This window comes from Macrobrachium nipponense, chromosome 13, assembly GCF_015104395.2.
Source record: "Macrobrachium nipponense isolate FS-2020 chromosome 13, ASM1510439v2, whole genome shotgun sequence".
NCBI lineage: Eukaryota > Metazoa > Arthropoda > Malacostraca > Decapoda > Palaemonidae > Macrobrachium > Macrobrachium nipponense.
In genome coordinates, this window is record NC_087206.1 from 87723903 (window position 1) to 87748902 (window position 25000).

A 25000-nucleotide genomic window follows, 5' to 3' on the forward strand; every position below is an offset into this window, starting at 1 on the left:
CACTGAAAACAGAATTCCCAAACCTTCAATTACTGCACTTGGAAGTCGATCATCTATTCAGGGATTCCATCCTCGAGTACTGGTACAAAGAGAGAATGTGGGAGCATAGTTACTGGCCGAAATCCCACTTCAACGACATCCTCAGGTAAGGGTCCATGATTTCGTTCTTAAACTGAGTGGGAGAGTTTGCCAAAGTGGATTTTCTTCTTGGGGAAATGTTTCCCACGTAGGTTTTGAGTCTTGTTAGAGATTTCTTTCGCTTTCGTAGATGTTCACCTCTCTCTCTCTCTCTCTCTCTCTCTCTCTCTCTCTCTCTGTCTCTGTCTCTGTCTCTGTCTCTGTCTCTGTCTCGGTCTCGGTCTCTGTCTCTGTCTCTCTCTCTATCTCTCTCTCTCTCATCGTTTGAATATTGATTTCTAGTCACTGTTTTCACTCATTTCGTCATGAAGTTCCACATTTCCAAGGTTTTATGTAGCACATAATTTATATATATATATATATATATATATATATATATATATATATATATATATATATATATATATATATATTAATTACCGTTTTCGCTAAATGTTCACTTCACTTGAGATAGGCCACACTTTTCTAGATCAATACTTCGAAGCTTAAATCCCGCTTTTCTAAATCATTACTTGGAACCTCAAGTCCCACTTTCCTACATCATTACTAAAAAGATGCCCTCGAAGATTTAACATCGTTTATTTACAGAAACATATAGGTTTTACAACGGCCTTTTTCAATCCTACTCTTGTCAAATTCCGTTTTTAGTTTCACGTCGAAACCAAAATATTTTGATTGCCTTCGTAATGCTTTACCGCGCAAATGGAACGGAGAGCAGCATCCCTGCGCGTGATGGATTGCTTTTGCTAATGAAGACGGATGAAAGTAAAATATCTTTTTTTCTCTCTCTCTCTTTGCGCGTTTGTGGACGATATTGATTTCTCCGCCTACTCTCGAAAATATATTACTTATATTTTATCAAAGGATTCGACTGACATCCGTATTCCAGAGACGTAATCCGTTCCAGAAAATCGGGTTCCGAAATGATAACGAATCTTTTGAAGCGGAAACAAAAATTGGAATCGCTTTAGAAATCAAGTTTCCTGGTGAAATTGGCATCTCTCGGGATTTTATATCATCCGAGATAATTGTTCTCATTATGAATTTTAATTTTCACCATTTCACTTTTGGGATGTTTTCCCGATTCATAAATGATTATTCTTAATCCTCCGTGCAATTATATATAATTTGTTACTGAAATAAAGCGAGATTATTTAGTCATTAATGAAAAAATATTTTGAGTGTTTTCATTTTTTGTTCTGTCGCTGCTTTATATCAACATTTGCTACACAAAAGTCTGAGAAATTTATTTATAATTTTTATATTTAACTAACTTCTAATCGATAATCGATTTTCTCTCCCAGTGAACGGAAATGTGTTGATGCATGATTTTTGTGTCATTAGCGGACAGGAATTGTTGATGAATGAATCAATAAATCATCAAATGACATAAAAAAGGGGGGGGGCCGGGTTAGGTAAGCCCAGGCCTGAATTCCTGTGAGGAGACGCCCTTAAAAAATTCAAAAATTTCTAATTCCCAAGGTCCTTAAGCTTAATCATCCCCTTTTCATACATACACACTAATCTTGAAGCCCATAAATTTTATAGTTTTCATTGCCAAGGTCATAATAATCTAATCTATACATACATAATAAGATTTCTAGAGAGAGAGAGAGAGAGAGAGAGAGAGAGAGAGAGAGAGAGAGAGAGAGAGAGAGCTATTCATCATACACAGTCATCAAAGAATGAGAGGGAGAAAGAAGTGTTCATTATCGAAATCATCAGAGAGAGAGAGAGAGAGAGAGAGAGAGGAGAGAGAGAGAGAGAGAGAGGGAGAGAGAGAGTGGGGGATGGGGGGAAGGTTGGCGTAAGATCACGAGTCCACCGACCTCATCCTAGTCTGTGAAAACTAATTCTCCTAAGAGAGTGAGGTGAGGTAAATCTCATTCATAAAACTCTGGAATACATTATGCATGACGAAAGATTAGGTTCCTAGCTGGAGAAGACCCCAATTCGTTATGCATTCAGCTTGTCATTCATGAGAAGGCCAGACGGCATACGTAAGGAAAGCGACGCGGGGTTTTAAACATCACGCCATAAAAAGGAAAAATTAGAAGATTCTTGCTCATCCCAAGGGAAACTCCACCTCCTGAATGAAGATAAAGGCTTCCCGTGAAAAGAAAACTTCTGTAACAGTGAAAGAAAACTTCTGTAAATATATACATATATGTTGTTTGTTCAGATTTCGTATAAAATAATTTTAAAAAGTATATAACGTAGTATGAAAAGAGAGAGAGATTATCTTTGTCCATTCGAAGCTAGAGTTGTTACCATAATCTGTCAACACGTTTGATTAAAGAGATCTCGAGGTCTCCTTTGTGTTAGGGAATTCTGTCATTGCGTCTGATAAGGGACTTTTGCTTCGATCGATCGGATACGTGTCTTTGTTGAGCTGACTCGTTTGTTTCATACGTGTACCTCTTTACGGAATGCTACGTGCAGATTTCACAGTTTGTCCGTAAAGTTGCGTCACATTCGAAGCTTCTGGAAAGAATTGTGTCCCAAAACGTTTTGTGTCATCTCCACTGTCCAGCTTTCGTAAGGAAGAGATTTCATTTGGGCTTAAATCCTCAAGGCGTTCACGTCTCTCTCTCTCTCTCTCTCTCTCTCTCTCTTTCTCTCTGCCTCGCCATAACTGATATTAACGTAACGTAAAATGGTCACTTGTAACTTGTAGATTTCAGATTTGATATTTCTTAGAGTTTATTTAGTGTTATTTAGTGCTTTTTGTGGAATCGGATCAAACATTATATTAGTGTGTAACGGCGCCTATTTTTGTGAATTGTGGTGAGTTTTTGAACAAGCTGCAGCAAAGAAAGAAACTTGGTATACCAAGAAGGTAAAGTGTTATATTTTTATTAGTTGCAACTAATAACTAATAGTCAGTGGTTTGGTAAGAATCTAATAACTATTGGTTACGATGGTTTATAGAACTAATAACTAATGGTTACAATGGTTTGAGTGAAAAGATTTACATTTTTACACATTGCAAATTTTTGTGTTTTGTGTTTGTTTCATTTGAAGTGATTTTTATGTTTTGTGCATTTATTAATTTTCTTATTGAAGTGTGTGTTTTTATTTTATATTCTGTGTGATTAATACTTTTTGCAATTTTGGTATTTTCCACATTTTTCTGTGTTTTCATTCACATTCACAATTTAATTAATTTTCTTGAATTTTGTGATAAATTCATTTTGATTTAATTTTACTTAATTGATTCAAGAAATAATTAAACTTTACTTTGTTTTCAAGTAACAATAATTTTCCCTGATATTGTGAATTTCACTTATAATTTTGAGTTTAATAATAAATTTTTTTATTTAAATTTTTTTTAAGTATTTTATTTCTAACCAGTATATTTGCATATGATTATATTGATGTTAGATAGAAACATAAAGTGGTAATTGATCTGTTTTCCTTCAATTATCTTGAAGTGACTTAGAACCAGGGAAGTACTTAGACTTTTGAATTCAGGGAAATACTTAGACTTTTAAAGTTGTTGACGGAGTGATGCCCTTTGATTAATTTGATTACTTACAAGATTACCTCACACCTGTTTTGATGAACTTAAGTCTGATTTTCTGCAATACTGGTAAGTTGTTAAGGGATTACTGTTGCCTTTAGATTATTCAGTCGTTTAGTACCTGTGATGAGGGTTCAGGTGTCTGGCTGTTGTGAGGTAACAATTAATGAATGGTAAGTGTAGTAACCAGATACTTAGCACTTTCTCACAATATAAATTTCGGACCCAATTTGTAATTTAGTTCATTTCTCACGTTGATTTTCTTCTTTCTACCATTTCTCGAGTCGTGGCCTCGAGATTACGGCTGAGACAAACATGTCTCTCTCTCGCTGTAGATATTAATGCTTCGATTATATCTTCCCCACGATGAGGTATAATTAACAGATCAAATATGCCTCGTGCTGGGCAACCAAACAAAGCTTCAAATGGAGACATTTTAATGGAATCACTAAACATAGAGTTAATATTATGTCTAACAACATCAATATATCTGTCCCAGTTTTTATCATTACCACATACAGTCTTCCTGAGAGCTTCAACCACTTTCCTGTTTGCTCATTCACACAACCCATTAGCTTCAGGTCTGTATGGAATAATTGTTACTTTCTGTTTCCCCGTGACTTCCGCTAAACATTCTAAAGTTTTGTTTACAAATTCTCTGCCATTTTCGGTCAATAAAACCTCGGGTGAGCCATATCTACAAATGATACCATTGAAAAATGCTATAGCTACTTCTTCAGCTGTTTTATGCTTAAGTGGAAAAATTTCTACTATCCTCGTAAGTTCATCTATTATTACTAACAAGTACTTATTCGCAAATCTAGATTCACAAAAATTTCCTAGGATATCCATATGTATTCTCTGAAAAGGTCTACTTGGTATCTGATATGACCCTAATTTGCAGGAACTTATCCTTGCAGGTTTGTATGCATTGCATACTGTACAGTTTTTCACAAAATTTTCCACATCTTTCCCCATGTTTTTCCAAATATATTTAGCACACACCTCATTATACGTTTTTTCTATCCCCAAGTGTGGACTAACGAACCTGCAATGTACTATATCCAAAACCACTGGAATTGGGACTTTCGGAATTACGATCTGTGTCGTGTCTCCTTTACTTTCACTAGTTCTCAATTTATATTTAATTTTCCTGACCAATAGATTACCTTCCATTTCTAAACCCGAAAAAGGTAACTTATAACGTTTCCTGACTAATTTCCCTCTAAGAAACGCTTTTGCATCCGCCAAAATTTCATCTTCATCCTGCCTTTGCTCTACGAGACCCATATCCCATTGTATAGACTCGCTAGTGACTAATGCAACTTGGAATCCTTCCATGTCAAGAAAACTTCTACTAAGGACATCCGCAGCCACATTTAATTTGCTTTCTATATATTTGAGCTTTGCATCGAAATCTCTGATAGTTAGAAACCATCGAGCCCTTTTAGGCGACAAATCGGGCTTATTAAAAAGATCCCATAATGGCTTGTGGTCTGTAAGGACTTCTACTTTATTCCCTATCAGTAGCATTTTAAAATGAACCAAACTTGATACTATTGCAAAGGCTTCTTTATATATGCTAACCATTGATCTCTCATTGCTGCCCTTTGTCCTAAACTTCCTGCTATAAAAGGCTATGGGATTGAATTTCCCATCAAACTTTTGCATATGGCAAGCACCTATACCTTCCTGACTGGGATCAGTCACTAATGTGAATGGTTTGCTTAAATCTCGAAATTGCAGAACTGGGGGATTCATTAACGTGTCCTTAAGTTTTTGAAAACTCTCAGTCTGGAGTTTCCCCCATTGAAATTGAACGTATTCCTCAATATATCTGTTAAGGGAGCTGCTATGTTAGAAAACCCTTTCACAAACCTATGAAAAAAACCAGCAATACCCAGGAATGACTTAATTTCTTTCTTTAATCTCGGGGTGCGAAAATTCGCTATTGCCTTGACTTTATCATCGTTTACTCTAATCCCTTCCTTGGATAGGACATGGCTTAAATATGTGATTTGCTTCTTCAAGAACGAACACTTTATATTTGTGGTTAGTACCTTCCCGTTCCATGATCCCATAAACTTCACCCCCCCCCTGATTCTCATTACTTCCACCCCATTGTTAGTATCAGTAATAATATCAATATTAGTATCAGTATCACCACCCATAATGCCATTGTCACATTCACCAAAATTGTTACCACCGTGGCCCCCAATATCTCGCATAACATCACCACAGTTATTCCCCGTATCATCAGTGTGGGTTTTGATATTACCACTCCCCATATCCCCAGTATCATCACCATTAGCACCACCAAACACATTCCCATTTTTCAATAATCTCCATATCCTCAGTTCTAATCACGTCCTCATAAGGAAGAAAAACACCAGGTATTCCAACCGTTATATCATTAACACCCGCATGGATCGAAATCTTGTGTCTCCTACATGCAGGATGACCCAGCAAAAGGTCTGTTGCCCAATGCAACCCCTTTTATAACCAAAAACTGTTCTATTACCACTCTGTCACCAAGAGTAAACTGTATTCGAACACAACGTAGGGTGTTTAATCTATGGGCATGCACATCACACACCATCTCAGTTGAGGGTTTCAAAGGGTAATGGGAGAACATGGATTGATACAAATTATGATCCATCAAGTTTATACTCGCACCAGTATCAATAAATACTGGGATATCAACATCCTCTTGGTTCCATAAACTATAGACCAGGGCTCTGGGGCATCCCCCACAAGACCACAATGGCACGTACAAATCATCTGTACCCTTTTTGTTGATCGGCCTTCCAAAAATTTTGCCGATCCCTTTGCCCTATTAAGTGACCTGCCTGAGAAGTTCTCGTATTATAATTCCCAGAACTTTGAGTTGTAGGTGTCGCATCTTTCCGTATCTGAAACAGACAAGATTGCCAATAGTGATCTACACTCTTACACATTCCACAATATTTGACTTTACACACTTTCTTTGAGTGCCCTGGTTTATTAAAATTGTAGCAACGCAACTGCTGTTTCCTTTGATCGATCGATCTTCTATTATATTCAACTTTTGCACACAAATGGGGAGAAGAAAATCCTGTCTCTCTTTGCACCGTATTTCTCGGACCGGTCCCATTAAAAAATTTACTTTCTACAGTGGGACATTTAGACATATGTTTCTGAATTTGGGCATAAATTAATTCTTCGTCTGATGTAGGTTCAATCCTTTCATCAAAACTGTCTACTGTTGCGTCCTGAACGCCATGCAATAACATCGCAAAATGGATCAGTTTACGTAAATTGTCGAGTGAGACACTACCCCCGTAGAGGTTTTCAATTTTTGTATCCATTCTCCCGCTGAGTTAAAAAGCTTTGAGCTAAGTTCGACAAGGCTAGTTCTGCCTTTCCATATTTTATATAGCCCTCTTAGATCTCTCACCATATCCCCGTGTTCCTTTGAGCCATAAGCTGCTCTTAAAATTGCTTGCAAATCAGCCAATGACCGGCAGTTTTTATATTGAAAGCTCTGACAATGAAATGAAAGATCACCCTTATTGAAATCTAACAAAGCTTTCGCCTCTCTGAATGCCTCTATATCATCTGTTATCCCTTTGGCACTCAAATAATTATTCACCCCTTCAATAAGATTTGCACCGGCTGTGAAAGAACCCCGTCCACGACCCCACGGAATGGGCTCACACACGCACTAACATTCGTAATGCGGAAAAGCAGAGTCTGCGTACCACTTGCGTTAGCCATTTGGCTCTCTTTACGAAAGCTCTTATACCTTACGATCCTCCCCGACCTCAATAACATTAATGCATTTATACACACACAAATCCCAATCCAAAAAAATTAATAACAACACTTCACGCTAACTGTTGACTAGGAACACTGGCTGGCATACATAGAGACAGAACACAGAGACACAGCCAAACCTTGAGTCCCTAAGCCCTAACTCAGCAATAATGCGAGTTGCCTGTGACATAATTACAACCATTCTTCCAAAAACATGCCTAATCTATCTATAGTCTCTTTGGAAGCATATCTACGGCCCATAAAAAGCTTTTTACCCCTGCCACCACCTATAAATGAGCTTTTAGGACCAAATGACACTCGTTTAAATAAATTAAACAAACAGGCAACTCTTTACCTCTCTTTGCTGCTTATCATTCTGCATGAGCCAAAAATGTAAACGGGGCTAATGAATCCTCGTAGATACAAAAATATACTTTTTATTTCCCAAATAAGCTAAACATTAAATGGAACAAAATGAATATAAAAATGGAGTTAAAAGAATAAACTCTGACCCCCCAAAAAAAACAGTAAACTGTCATTCTCCTCTCCTGAACTAAGTTTAAGTAAACACTTCCCCTAGATCTCACTGTCTGATTAATTACACCATTTAAAAGGTCATTAAAGTCTTTAGAAAACCCATTCTCTTATATGGTGCCATGGACCTATCTTGCGATGGGTGTCCTCGCACCTCCTCCGATGTGTGTTCTATACCACGACACAAGTAATCAAAGAGTGTCCCCTCTTCTTTTGCATCCCTTATCGTTAGGGCCCATACACCACACGCTACGAACACACACACACACGGACACGCCTTGCCTAGTGCCATAGCAAATGAGCTCGCCACATCAACCAATCATGTGATCTCTGAAATGTCGTCAACCTTCAGATCGCATGGTCACCAATTCTGGCTGTTTTTCATTTCAGCACTCTTCGAGGAGCCAAGCGCTTTATCACTAAGCGCCCCTGTCTCTAACCGGAAAAAGCTGAGATTAACAATTCACCACCACACTTTGGGTATATTAATTAATAACAGATTTGTGTAGTAAAGCATGACTTTAGTTATTCTATGATCATGTAGACTTTTCAAATACAGACACACGATGACTTCACGTGATGGTGACGACGGAAACAGCTTGGTTCTACAGTACCAGAGGTCGAATCTACACACGAGCGGCGATGTTATGGATCGCCTTTGCAATGGACGAGATGTCGTCGGTGGATCGTCTCAGGATATGTTCTGGGACAAATCAGGAGTCTACAATCTTCTACGAGGCGGGTGTGAGACGCACTTGCATGGAAGTCAAGGGATATTTCCTTGTCAACGAGGTGGTGGTTACGATTCCTTCATCGGAGGACGTTGAATCTACAGTTCGGCGACGCGGGGTGTTGGATACACTTACAGGGGTCGCAGATGCTGAATAATGGCGCAGGCTGAATTGTTTCAAGATGGTTCGCGTGCTCAGCCTGGGTCTACAATTATTCGACAAAGGTGTTCGTGAAACACCTACATGGACCCATGAGGCAGTTCAAGTTCCACCTATCTTACAGACGGATGAATTCTTCTTCGGCGAACGCTACACAATTCCAGTGATTGCGGTTATGGTATCCATAGTGATAGTCGAAATATGAGTTATAGGTGCTATCTTGCAAACATTATGAACCAGTATATACCAGTTGCTGATGTGGTGTGGGACGGGAGTGCACAAAAGACATAGGCGGCCGAGCCATCTTAAAAGAAAGTGTGGGGAGGAATTGTTAATCTCAGCTTTTTCCGGTTAGAGACAGGGGTGCTTAGTGATAAAGTGCTTGGCTCCTCGAAGAGTGCTGAAATGAAAAACAGCCAGAATTGGTGACCATGCGATTTGAAGGTTGATGACATTTCAGAGATCACATGATTGGTTCATGCGGCGCGCTCGTTTGCTATAGCACTCCGCAAGGCGTGTCCGTGTGTGTGTGTGTGTGTTCGTAGCGTGTGGTGTATGGGCCCTAACGATAAGGGATGCAAAAGAAGAGGGGACACTCTTTGATTACTTGTGTCGTGATATAGAACACACATTGGAGGACCTTCGAGGACAACCATCGCAAGATGGGTTCATGGGACCATATAAGAAAATGGGTTCTCTAAAGACTTTAATGACCATTTAAATGGTGTAATTAATCAGACAGTGAGATTTAGGGGAAGTGCTTACTTAAACTTAGTTCAGGTGAGGAGAATGACAGTTCACTGTTTTTTGGGGGGTAAGACTTTATTTATATATATATATATTATATATATATATATATACTATATATATATATATATATATTGTTTCTCTTTCACCAGGATCCTGAGATGTTTCCCTCGATATCTGCTCTACTTGAAGCCTTTAATTGTATAAGAATGACAAACTGCTTTGATTTATATATATATATATATATAATATATATATATATATATATATATACATATATATATATATATATATTCACATAGGCAGGATGTATGTTCCACCTCTCCTGAAAGATGTATCCCTCAGGAGAGGTGGAACATAGATCCTACCCATGTGAACTCTCGAGAGAGACTTGTAAGTTTCTAGCCCTGTGATTGGCTTATCAACAGCCAAGATGTTTTGTTTTGTTCCAATAAAGGAAAAATTGTCTTTGAATCGTTCCATGCCAGAGGAACAAAGGGCCCAACGATTCAGCTGACAACGTCATCTAAGCTTCTAAGACTTACAATCTGGAATGACTGAGAAATAGTGAAAATACTGACCATACACGTAGTTAATTTTACACAGAATTCAACAGTCTATTACGTTTTTTAAATGTTTGTGTACTTATTAGCATTGCAATGTAATGTTATGAGTATTTTATATTAGTATTACTTAACTGAACCTCATGTTCATATACAGATTTTCTTTTTTATAAATAGTTTCAGGGACACAGACATAAAGGTGAGTGATAAACTGGATATAGTTGTTCCTTTATAAATCTGGATGTCTACTAATGTCTCCCCAAGTCTTCTGTCTCATAACCTCTCATAATTACCTTTATGAAATTATGTTCATAGTTCTTGAAATTTTTGGTTTATAATCTCATTACTTTATAAATTGGCGGATTATGTAAATCGAAAGCGTATTTCCATTCAAATACTTATGTTCTAAAATTGACACCAAATATCTACTTTGAACTAAGTTGGATTTCAGCAAACGACTGTAGCAGCCACACCTGAATGTAACGAAGGTTGACGATGTATGATTATTCAGGACTGAATATGATTTTTACCATTGCCATTTTTATTACTCTTTACTATACTATTTTTCTATTTATTTAACAACAACTCATTTCATTTGCAATGTGAACTATTATTCGTATACCAATAACATATTGTCTACAGCAGTGTTTAGAAAATATGAGCACTGTCATATCAATAGCTCGACCAATCACGTCCGTTGTTACAAGACAAATAGGCTTTCATTTGCCGAATTGCGGTGTTACTAGACCATTTTCTTGAAGCAAAAGGATAGAGGGTAAAGGAATACTTTGAGGCAACTGTACAATAATACCTGGTTAAAAGTGACAGACAGCATAGTAATACCTAAATAAAAGGGACAGTCACTACAGTAACTGTCAGTTCACAAACGCCTGTTCGGAGGGGAATGTTCGTACGGAAAAAGTAGAACTGTCAGTAGAACCTACAAAACAAACACTTCCCCCTCTCCTTCTTCCTCCCCTCCCCCGTCCCCTATCTCCTTCCCCTTTTCCTTCCCCTTCCCATCCCTTGCCCATTCCCTTGATATACAGTATATATATATATATATATATATATATTATATAATATATATATATATATAGATATATATTATTTATATATATATATATATATATATATATATATAGTATATATATTATATATATATATAATATATATATATACATTTACAAATGTACTTACATATTATATGTAAATAATTTATAAATGTATATATATGTATGTATGTATGTTTGTATACACAAATACACCCATGCATAAATACACACACACACACACACACAACACGCACACACAACACACACACACACACATATATATATATATATATTATATATATATATATATATATATATATATATATATGTGTGTGTGTGTGTGAGTGTGTATATATATATAATATATAATATATATATATATATATATATATATATATATATATATATATATACATATATATATATATATATATGTATATATATATATTATAGATATATATATATATATATATTATTCATTCATCTATCTATTCATTTGTATAATTATATATCTATTTATCTTTAGTTTTCTCTCCTACACTTATCCAGCCCAAGCCTGGAACCTGCATATGCACGCAAAACATAAAAAACTGGAAAACATAGGCTTAGCGAAAATTCCCTACCCCCCCCCCCCCAAAAAAAAAAAGTGTAGAAAAGAAACGTTCAACGCCCACAAGAATGTCAAGAGTATAGTAGGTCGGGTGTCTGACGATGAGTTGGGGAGGGGTATCACGGTGACGTCAACGGAGCACTGACGGAAGTGCTACACGTAAAATAAAAAATTAAAAAAAAGATAGCTCACAAATCTTCCAAAGTAGTACCTGTAGAAGATGGAAGGGAGAGCTAATAAATAGTCTGAAACAATACTTATAAAAAAAGGCAGTGACTTATGAAATAGTCACTGATGAAGACACATAACTGGTAAATATTATATTTATCAAACCGATTGGTTTTCAGACTCCCATTTGCTACACGTACCGTAATTATGACATGTGTACCATAATCAGAGGTCTGCGTACCGTGTATCAGGCTGCCAGCAACGAGTAATTTTTGGATTATTTCGGTGTATAATTTCTTTGTTGCTAACTTTCCAAAACACGCTTCATCCACGCACAAACACACGCAAGGAAAGAAAGAGAGAGTGTACCTATAATTTGTCTTACTCCAATGTCAAGAGAGAGAGAGAGAGAGAGAGAGAGAGAGAGAGAGAGAGTACCTAATACGGGCTGCTCTACGAGCAAGAGCCCGTGCTGGCACAAGGCCAGCTTAATCTCAAACAACAACAACAACAGATTACCTATAATTTGCCTTCATCCAATGTCATCAGAGAGAGAGAGAAGAGAGAGAGAGAGAGACTACCTATAATTTGCCTTCGTCCACTGTCATGAGAGAGAGGGAGAGAGAGAGGGAGACTACCTATAATTTGTCTTCATCCAATGCCATCAGCGAGAGAGAGAGAGAGAGAGAGGACGACCCATTTAATCATCATCACGACCAAACTCATCCCTAATATTACCGCACCTCACATCACTCCAACCACCCCCCCTCCTTCCCTCCCTACAGATGGCTAATCTTGGAAAGGTACGGAGGCATCTACTTGGACCTGGACGCCCTGGTCCTTCGCTCTTTATCCTCTCTGCCAAATTCCGCGGGCCTGGAGTCCGACAAATGGGTGGCGGCGGGAGTCCTCAAATTCTCCCCAGGACACGACGTCATTCGAGGCTGCATCGAACGCATTGCTGAGCACTTTGATGGGACGGTCTGGGGAGCCAACGGTCCGGAGGTCCTCACCGAAGTTCTGGTACACACGTAAGTCTCAGGGTGGACTCTGATTCCTCAGGGTTTGTCTTTCTGTCTGTCTGTCTGTCTGTCTAGCTAGCAAGGTAATTAGTTCGGTAGTTTGTGAGATGTTTACTGTCGGTGTATGGGCACAACATGCGTATATATATATATATAATATATATATATATATATATATATATATATATATATATATATGTGTGTGTGTGTGTGTGTGTGTGTGTGTGTGTGTGTGTGTGTGTGTGTGTGTGTGTGTAATATTCATATTCCATGATAAAAGTGATGTAGGACATTCCTTAGAAGAAATGTATATGATTAATCAGGTCAGGGGTCAACCCGGAAAGTCTGCGAAAAACCACAGTCACAGGATGCGTGTGAAGATTAGCTAAGCATAAATAGAAAACACGAACGTCAGCCGTCTTGCATGGGAACCTACTTAGGCTCTCATGAGAACTTTAACTGATGACGTGTCTTAACCTAAAAAGAGGAGTTCGTACGTACATACGTATCTTTTGTTAGGTTTGCTACCTATCGCTTTGTAAATCAATCTGTAAGAAATCACTTCCTCTTCTCCTATCGTCCGATATAAAAATCCAATTCTTCTCTGCAAAACCTATCTCACGATGTAACGCTTTGAAGAATGTAAGTATTTTTGCTACCTGTGTTTCCACGACATACCCTCAATCAACTTAAGCAACATGAAGCAAGAGTACAGAAAATACCTTCCCACCTGTATCGAGAGAAAGACAAAAGATAGAGAGAGAGAAAGAGAGAGAGAGGGCTCTGTGAATCTCTTCTAACCAAACGCTATTCGCTTCATCGAATCAAAAGTACCCACCTAGGCCTGCGTGTGTCTATGGCCTACTATGATATATATATATATATATATATATATATATATATATATATATATATATATATATATATATATATATATATATATATATATGTGTGTGTGTTGTGTGTGTGTGTGTGTGTGTGTGTGTGTGTGTGTGTGTGTGCAGGCAATCTAAGATACCTATTGCCTCGCCAGTAATATATGAAAAATTAATTGTACCAACATCCTGTATCTTTGCAATATTGATCATGTTAAACATGGTTTCAAATAGGTCAAACAACAGGACCAAATCGTTATTTTGCCTTTAGTCTTCAAATTTACGATTTTTGAATAGCCAAGAAAATGAATAAAGCCCACAATAATTCAAGATCCATTGTTTCGTAGATATAAAGTAATTATAATTTCAAGCCATATCTTTTCATTTAAATTCCTAGAAAAACAATAACAATTAAATGAACAGTGTAATAAGATCGTATTTCCCCATACCAGCAGGAATTAATTTGCTTTTTCAAAACCTAGGTGAATTGAATTATTATCTGGAATGGTCCCACTTCATGACCTACTCAGATAACGAAATTTTGTCCAGTCACCTTCCGACATCATCTTTTAGTAATAGAGTAATAAAATTACCTCTCCTTCATTATTAAAAACACAGCAAACTATCTTCCTTCAAACACCTTATAGTTCTCTCGTTTTATGGGATGAAAATATATAATTTCGCCTATCCATGACTGTTATTATGACATCTCTTATTTTATAAGTAGGTTTAAATGTAGTGGTACAACAGTAATCAAACCTATTGAGCAAATGGTATACAGTCAAGTCTTACTTTTTCCTGCAGCGAGTGGGGCGTCTTGTGCGATATGTATGTATATGTATAAATATATATACATATATATACTATATAAATTTATATATATATGTACGTATATGTATATCATATAAATAAATATATAGCACAGAAAGCAGTTCGAAATCAGATGGCTTTATTATGATTGCCGACGTTTATGAACAAGTCCCATTTTTAAGGCTAAAAAGACAAACAAATTTACAAACCTTAAAATATCTCAGACAAAAGACGAAAATTTTTTAAAAAATTAAAATTACAATTATCATAAAATTATTAAAACAGAATAGAAGGCACCTATATATTTCAAGAAGAAAGAAAGTCGAGTGACAACGAAGGGTAACTTGGGGTTTCAGGGACACTCACGACAGGTACAGAGGCTTGGCAGAGGACTGGGAGTTTAACTGCGGAACAATCTGTTTCATAAACAACGAAGTTGGTCATTCGAGGCTCTACCCAAAATATCAAAATCATCACATTTTATTTTAAGTTTATATTTAATCAATTTGTCACGATTATTGGAAAATTCAGGGTTCGAAATTTTATTAGGAACGTTAATAAATTTTTAAACAGTTTTCAGTCAAAAATTCGCTGTACCTACTGTTCCAACAGCCATTTTTTTTTACCAGTCTTCCACTAATACATAAAAAGTCTTCTTACGAAGAATTGTATGAAAAGACCAATCGCCATATTCCGGACATTAATTTAAAACTTATGCCAATTAACCCTCTAACGATCGGCTCTCATTTCAAGTACAAAGAAAAGCTAAGCCCCTAATGACCTGTGGACCTATGTCGGTTACACATGGAAGTTGCTGAAGACGAGAATAGATTCTTATCGTCGTGTTAACTACAGAACAGGGGTTAAACTATCGAACCCTGAGGGCCTGAATTCTCCAATATACATTTCTCCAATATACGTGACCACGTGATTAAATGTAAACGTAAAATAAAATATGTTGATTTGATATTTTGGACAGAACCGCGAATGACCAATTTTTAACGGTGCTGGAACCGTTGTTTATTAAAGTCGTTCCGCAGTTAAACTCCCAGCCCTCTGTCACGCCTCTATACCTATCGTTTGTTTGTTTGTGTTGTTTTTTACGTTGCATGGAACCAGTGGTTATTCAGCATCGGGACCAACGGCTTTACGTGACTTCCGAACCACGTCGAGAGTAAATTTTTATCACCAGAAATACGCACCTCTAACCCCTCATGGAATGCCCGAGAATCGAACTCGCGACCACTGAGGTGGCTGGGCAAGACCATACCGATCACGCCACTGAGGCGCTCTATATCTGTCGTGAGTGTTCATGGAACACCCATGTTACCCTTCGTCGTCATTCGAGTTTCTTTCTTCTTGAAATGTATAAGTGTGCCTTCTATTCTATTTTCATAATTTTATGACAATTATAATTTTTATTATCGTCTTCTGTCCGAGTCATTTTAATATTTGAAAATTGTTTGCGATTTTAGCCTTGAAAATGGGACTTGTTGTCCAGACACGTCGTCAATCTTAACAAAACCATCTAATTTCGACGTGCCTGTCCTTCTCAGGCTTCGAATATATATATATATATATATATATATATATATATATATATATATATATATATATATATATATAGTATATATGAACAAATGTGATATGGACTTTTTCTCTTGTACTCCAACACCCGCCCCCCCCCCCCCCCCCCACCCACATCACTTTGTTATACGTTATAACGAATAAATTATCTGCTCATATTTACAAATAAACGGTAATTTACCTTTTTTGTTTCTAAAATGTGGTGCACCTACATTGAGGAATGTCAAATGAATTGGCCTCTCCACTATTTCATCGACGCCACTTTGTAATATTTACGATCGTTTACAGCAGGTGTTCACGCAACACTTGTCAACTCATGACACTTGTCGATTCATTTTCTCCTGAAATAAGAGTTGAAAAGTGAAATGTTTGTCTTTCACCTTGGTAATACAATGGTAATGGCTCCATTATGTGACAACAAAATTGCCTGATAATGAGCTCGTAGCATTTTCTAGCACATGCTCACCGTTGCAACGATAAAGCACGATTGCACATTAATACAACCTTATAAAGACAAGATGCTTTCTCATTTAAAAAGTGTTACTGCCAGTGTCACTTTTGTCTCCGCCTCGTTCCTACGATGACATCGATTTCTGACGCCGTGATGATATGCAAACGAGTTTCTCCGGTCAAACACCCTGTTTCTTATCTCTCTCTCTCTTAAATTTAGGAATTCAAAATGACTTCAATTTTCTTTTTGGGCGCTGTCCTATGGTATTACTTCGTGACGTTATAACCGCAAGATTATATATTGTGTATTTGTTTGTTTGTTTTGTTTGTATGGTTATTTTACGTTGCATGGAACCTGTGATTATTCAGCAACAGGACCAACGGCTTTACGTGACTTCCGAACCACGTCGAGAGTGAACTTCTATCACCAGAAATACACATCTCTCACTCCTCAATGGAATGGCCGAGAATCGAACCTGCGACCACCGAGGTGGGATGCTAATACCATACCAACCACGCCGCTGAGGCGCTTATATATTATGTATGTTGCCAGTGAATTACTGTTTATATTCCATTAATAATGAACGCATGTTCTAATAAAATGCTAAAGGAGGTCTAGAACTACCATATAAAAAATAAATACAACACAATGCCCATATACGAAATGGGAAAAACTGATGGCAATAAACTATTGACTACCATAAAAGCAAAAATAAATGGAAATATATAAATGAATGATGGAAGAGTGCTTTCAAGCAAGGCAACTTAAACCTCAAATTATGAGTCTTGGCAGAATTCAAGAGCACTATTCATGTGTATATATTCAACTGTCCGTTTAAAGCAACCTCTGTGATGTTTTAAAAATGGTATAATCAGCAGCACAATATTATTAACCTGTTTCGTTCCCCATCACCAACCAGAGAGGTTAGATTTCAAACACATCAGCCAATTAAAATCAAGATTTAATTGTTTGGTATTTTGCGTTGCATGGAACCAGTGGTTATTCATCAACGGGACCAACGGCTTTACGTGACTTCCGAACCACGTGGAGAGTGAACTTCTATCACCAGAAATACACATCTCTTAACACCTCAATGAAATGCCCCAGAATCGAACTCGCGGCCACCGAGATAGCAGGCCAATACCATACCGATCACGCCACTGAGGAGCTTAAAAAATATCAAGATTAAAGCTCCAGTAGCTTCAGTATAGCTTCGTACACTGTGACCCCTCTAGAATTACTCTCTTCTTCTTCTTCTTCTTCCCCGTTGTCACATCTCCAGCCACTATGAGTTTTCCAACATAGTGTGTATTAGATTACAATTTTGCATCAACCTTCATTCTCTCACAGGCGAAGTGACAGTTATCGTTGCCACGGCAACGCTGCTGACGTCATCGCACAGGGAGAGTCGTTGTTTGCTATCAAGTCGTCCACTCAAGTCGTCCCAGGTCACGTTCGTATGGCGTGCGAATTTGGTATTAGTTCAGGTCTGTGATCAGTACCCAATTTGTTTGAAGTCTGATCAAGACATTTGCATTTCGAAATTTACTCTCTCTCTCTCTCTCTCTCTCTCTCTCTCTCTCTCTCTCTCTCTCGAGGAACATGTGGTTTCATGTCACAGTAAAAGTTGTCCAAGAGTCAATATTTTGCCATAAGCAATTGAATTGCGTTAACTGACAGGTAATATTCAATGAGCTACTAGATCTTACATCTAATGGTGGAATAAACAACTACTTTCAGTGAGAGAGAGAGAGAGAGAGAGAGAGAGAGAGAGAGAGAGAGAGCATAACTCATTCGCTAACACGTTCAGTGACTCTTGGATCACTTCGATACTAAATAGTACACACCACTCATATATATATATATATATATATATATATATAGTATAATATATATGATCTATATATATAATAGTATATATATAGATATATTATATATAATAATATATTTCAATATTCATCTTCATCTATTGTAGTAATGGAATATAATTTAGGACAAAGGCCAAGCAACAGGACCTATGAGGTCATGCGGCAATGAGAGCTAGAAAAGTTTTTTAAAGGTGTAACTGGAGGAAAACTTCGCAACTGTACTATGAAGCGATTGTTGAGTCGAGTCGAGTTGAATATAGAATGAAGGCCAAAGGCCAAGCACTGAGACCTATGAGGTCATTCAGCGCTGAAATGGAAGTTGACAGTAAATGGTTTGAAAGGTGTAACAGGAGGAAAACGTCGTTGCACTATGAATCAAGTGTTTGTAAGGGTTGGAAAGTAAAATGGAAAAAGATAATATGAAAGGAGGTACAGTAAAAGAAACGAAAGGTGTTGCAGCTAGTGGCCGAAGGTACGCTGCAAAGAAGCTGCAAAGAACATCAAATAATGCCTACAGTGCACCGCATAAGGTCCACTGACGGCACTAACCCCTACGGAGACGAGGCGATTGTTAGGCGAGGGGACAAAGAAAGAGGGAAGAAAGTGAATACGAACGCAGGTACCGTAAAAGGAATGAAAGGGGTCGCAACTATGGGCCGAAGAGACGCTGCAAAGAACCTTAAGTACTGCCTACAGTGCAACTCGTGAAGTGCATTGACGGCCCAAAGCCCCAGCCTCCAACGGGATTCATCTGTAGTGTAACTCTGCTCCTTCATTACCAGGGGATGTCATTTGGGGGCCAACTGCCGCCCCCCAACACTCAACTTGCCCCCCTCACCCCTCCCCCAAGCCCCAAGAAGTAACAGCATGTTTTCTTTTTAATCGTGTAATCATAAATATATGAAATTTCTCGGAAATCTTGATCCTTGTCTGTCTACTAGCTACCACTGATGAGATAAACAAACAGTAGTGGGAGTAGTATATCACTTTTGCTGAAATACCTTACCATGTGGCTTTAAAAAAACGCATATAACAGCTCAAAATAAAAAATAAAAAGCTGATTAGGCTCGCTTCTCTTAAAGCCACCGCCTCTTTGCCAGTCCCGCCACCCCACCCACACAACAAAAACCTGAAATGACGCCCTGTTCTTTACCTACTTTTTTATTCAATATACCCAAATTACATACTTTCTGCTGGCTTACCTTTCCATTTTCTTTGTCTATTGTCATTAAACACAACCAACCATTTGTTCACGAATGATAACTTCTCCTCCACGTCTGTTTTATATATATATATATATATATATATATATATATATATATATATATATGTGTGTGTGTGTGTGTGCGTATACATATATAAATATATTATATAAGTATAATATAGCTATAATATATATATATATGATATATATATAGATATATATATATATGATATATATATATATATATATATATATATATATTATATTTATAGGTAATCTATCGGTCTTAACAAATACTTTGCTATCCCTGTTACAAAATTCACCACCAACCACCACTGGCAAACTATATATCTTCCAGCAGACAATATCTCGGACCTGGTAACTAGTGAATGTGGACAGTTCCCAATAATTATCTTAAAGTGAGGTACTATATGCCATTTTTCACAAGGAAATGGCAACGCTTGCGGGTAAACAGCTACGGACAATAAAGACTTTATTTAATGTACAGGCAAAAGATTTACCTTCTCATCTGCCTACATCAGCGAGGAAATAGCTTCCACCTTCCGTTTGCATTCTGATCTATTGAATCCTTGCCCACAAGCAAGACTTTAGCTCAAAATTCACCGCCGCTTACGAGCACTTATGCTGCACTGAAACGTCTCAGTCTGACAGGCGTCTGTCTCACTCTCATAACGTAAACAAATGCACTCAGTCGTCGGTCTCGCTTCTTCTTCTGTCACAGAAGCCATGACAGAAGAGCAAGGATACAGGACTCGAGACTCAGTTGTCTCCGAGAGGCGATTGTGATTTTGTTCGAGTTTACTATTACATGGAAGCAATTGCAATATAATTATTCATAGTTCCTTTATCGCTTCATAAAATATATGTTAGGAAAGATACTTGTTTGTTATGTCACAAAGAAAATGCCTTTGGTGAAGTTTAGCTTTTGCCGCTTAAGGCTTACCCCTATTGTGTATAGCCTATACCAGAGGCAAACAGAAACCTTCGTTTAACATTTAACAATAATACTCACTGAAACGGAAGGCTGAACTGCAGTTGTCATTCTGACGAATCATTCGAAATAGCTGGATATTCGTTCAGTCGCAGCAATCACAAAGAGCAGACATTAACATAAATCCATTACGTTATGAATATTAAGTAGGCTCCACTTTGGAGGGGTGCCGATCGTAAGAGATCGTAAAAATATTTGCCAAAAATACACTAATCAAGACAGGCTAATGAATTTATCAGGCATTATTTGCACTATAATAACGCATATTCTCTGTGAGTTTTATCATCCTACAGGGAAAATAAATGATTTTAAGAAAAAAAATGTACTGAAGGTCATTTGGTGATCGGTGAGAAACTACAGTCTTGAATAGAAATTCGGTCTGACAGAATGTTTGTATATCCCCCTAGAACATGCACATAAATTATTATCAAAATAGAACAGTAAGTAAGCACGTAATAACAAAAAAAAAAGAGCAACAACTTCAGGTAAGTTCAGCGAAAGCCCCGCCGAAAAATAAGGCTATAGCTAGGAAGAAATATTCAGAAAAAATTCAAACCTCGATTTATGGACAAAACCTTCGGAGAGATTGTAGTTATTATGTCACTTGATAGCCTAAAACATCTAAAATTATATTATGTAGGACAATCAAAGAAATACCCCCCCCCCCCTTCCCGAAAAAACCAAACCAGAGGAAAAAGCTGGAAAAACGCGATTTTTTCTGAGGACAAGAAACTTGAAAAATTTGTTTAGATACCCCTAAAATGGTTTTCTGAGATGAAACTACTCGTAGAAAACGTAGAAAAGACATCGACCAATTTAGAGGGATACTATAATATTTTTTTTATATTTGCGATTTCCATATTTATCGGCTGCGCTTTCGCTTCAGTTGTTGCTCTCTCTTTTTTTTTTTGTTTTTTTTGTTACGTGCTTATTTACTGTTATATTTTGATAATGATTTATGTGCATGTTCTAAGGGAATATATCAACATTCTGTCAGACCGAATTTCTATTCAAGACTGTAGTTTCTCACCGATCACCAAATGACCTTCAGTACATTTTTTTTCTTAAAATCATTTATTTTCCCTGTAGGATGATAAAACTCACAGAGAATATGCGTTATTATAGTGCTAATAATGCCTGATAAATTCATTAGCCTGTCTTGATTAGTGTATTTTTGGCAAATATTTTTACGATCGGCACCCCTCCAAAGTGGAGCCTACCCTTAAGTATTCCAGGCCCTGATTACAATTACTGATAAGCATAGGGAAGTAAGAATGATGCTTGATTATACTGGACATAATGTAAATGTTGGACGCTGCATTACAAATTCAAGTATTATTATGAGTGTATCGTATGTTTTTGGATGTTAGTGCACTGTACGTCTTTACAATGGCTCGTATGTATGCTTAAGTTAACTAACGGTTTCTGCAATGAACACATACGCAGTATGTGTGTGCGCGTGTGTGTGTGTGTCTCCCCTAATATAGATGGCTAAAAAAAAAAAAAAAAAGACAATAGCAACTGCCACTTTCATCCTCTTAACTGCTGAGTAGCTCCATATATAAAATATATCAAATAGTAATTTAATTATAAGAAAATTCGTAATAAATGTCACCTTTAACATCAAGTGCACAAAGGAATTCTAGAGTTAAAGGAGGAATCCAACCCCCAGTGAGGATTTTCTAAAACTAGGAATGCCTAGACCTGAGTCATCTTGCGTGGCCAATTGTGACAAAGGTGCCGTTCTCAACCTGTTGTAAAAGATTTTCTGTAGCTTTCAGTTTCTTTTAAATTCTTGAAATTATCTTACGTCACTCTCAACCCGTCCTCCCGTTAAAGAAATTTTACATTTAAAAAATAATGAATGTTTATTAGAGATTTCTAAAATGGCCTTGTTCATCCGTCTAGCCTATTTCTCTCTCCTCTTCCATCTTAATTTTACACACTGTCTTCTTCACGCCTTCACTTAGTTGTTCTCTCATCTTGCAAAAGCTTTTTCAGTCACCGATATTAAGCGTCGAATTTACACTCCCCGCCTCTGCTCTTGCAATCATCCCCGTTTTCTTTGAAATAACAGTTTACATTCGTATACCGTCCCGGTACTCAACAGTTTCTCATTTTCTCGAGCTTTCATGTCACGATTTTATATACCCTTTTATAACTCTTTGCATTTCACCATTCCACGTCGCCCCTTCTTTCCCCTCCATTAACCTCTATCCATTCCAACATACCCCACTTCCGTTTTTAGCTCTTCATGTTAAACATTGTCAATGTACTTCGGGTATTTTTTTTTAATCAATCGCACGAAATTGCGTTAAAAAAAAAAACTCATTTAGATACAAATTTTCGCCAGCTGTTTCAAATAGAGAGAGAGAGAAAAAAAAAATCCTCCTGACTGAGATGACTGCTTTGGTATTTCATTATATGTGTCGCTTTATGTATGTCTCTATCATACGGAGACAGTCTTTCATTCACATCCTTATGTTGAGCGTTAAACGTACAAACACACACACACATACATACATATATATATATATATATATATATATATATATATATATATATATATATATATATATACATAAGCCACGAAGGAAAAATAAACAACGGACTCTCTGTAAGATCTTTCGACTTAACGTCCTTTACTCAGCAGATAAACTGACTTACATGAGGAATTGACAGTCCAGGAAAGATCGTATAACTGACAGATAGGGATTATAAGGAGATTAGTACCTAGAATCCGGCACACCTGGAGAATGAGTAACCTTTCCAAACAAGCAGAAACATGGGTACAATTTAAAAAAAAAAAAAAAATTACGTCAGTCTGCTCAGACACAGGGACAAGACAATTAAAGGATTATATAGAGCGAAAGCTATTCAGTACTTTGGTAAACAAAAACTTATTCACAATACATATTCGCAATACATATTAAACATATATATACAACAAAGATATCTCTAAGGCAACTAGTTTGTATTTAAGTCTGTAATTATATCTTTGAGGTCATTCTTAAACATGTTACAAATACATGGGTCTAAATTAAACAGGCCACGACTAATATATTAAAATTACAACGGGAAGTAAGTTGTATTATGGCAGATTCTAAAAGATTCCGTGATAAGACATCTTTTGACCTTGCATTTACTGAATCACCAATCCAATTTATTCTGTGGTTGTTTTCACTTAAATGAATGAATATAGCATTAGATGTTTGCCCAGTTTTTACAGAATATTTATGCTGGTTTAATCTTACTTCTAAGCCCTTGCTCGACAGTCCGAGATGAAAAGAGGGGCAGTCCATACATGGAATTTTATATATTATGTTGTTGCTTTCCCTGGGGCCATTTTTTATTAACATTCCTTTTAGCGTGTTATTATAGGAAAAAACAAGGTTGATCTTAAAGGCTTTTAACAATGATTTAATGGTTTCAAATCTGTTAAAGTAAGGCAAACTGAGAATGTTCTTAGAATTTTCTTTCACTGTGTTACTTACACTATAAAACTTTTTGTGGGCTTTATTATAACAAATATCTAATATATGTGAAGGATAAAATAAATCTTTCCCTATTTTTCTTATGTATTCAATTTCTTGATCCAAATATTGGGGACTGACAATATGCAATGCTCGTAAAAACATAGAAGAAAAATTGATATTTTTATGTTAAATGGTGGCCTGAATAGAAATGAACATAAGTTAAGTTGTTTGTTGGTTTCCTATAAATACTAAATTTACATTGAAATGGTTCTCTATGTATCAAAACATCTAAGAAAGGGAGGAAATTGTCTTTTTCCAATTCTAGAGTAACCTTAATCAATGGCACCTGGTTATTTAATTTAAAGAGTAAATCATTTACATCAATACCAGCAGGCAGAACAGCTACAATATCATCAACATATCTATACCACTTTACAGGACTATAAATGATATTAGGTAAGTAGCGTTTTTCAAAGAATTCCATGTACAAGTTTGAGGGGAGTGGTGATAAAGGGTTCCCCATTGCCAAATATTTGTTGATAAAATTAACTCAGTTAATCTGCTGAGTAAAGGACGTTTAGTCGAAAGATCTTGCAGAAACTATGTTTTTTATTTTTCCTTCGTGGCTTATACCTTTATTTATGGATTTATTAACGTGAAGGGTCGGTTTGT

General features: G+C 36.9%; 1 protein-coding gene across 1 annotated transcript in view; it reads left to right on the plus strand.

Moving 5' to 3' along the window:
- The window catches only part of LOC135225387 (lactosylceramide 4-alpha-galactosyltransferase-like), a 49071-nt gene that overhangs the window by 12354 nt on the left and 11717 nt on the right, over window positions 1-25000 (plus strand). The window contains exons 3-4 of the mRNA XM_064264721.1: window positions 1-145; window positions 12809-13054. The exon at window positions 1-145 is cut by the window's left edge and continues 28 nt beyond it. Of these exons, the coding sequence (XP_064120791.1) occupies window positions 1-145; window positions 12809-13054 (391 nt within the window). The remainder of the gene's footprint in view (window positions 146-12808; window positions 13055-25000) is intronic.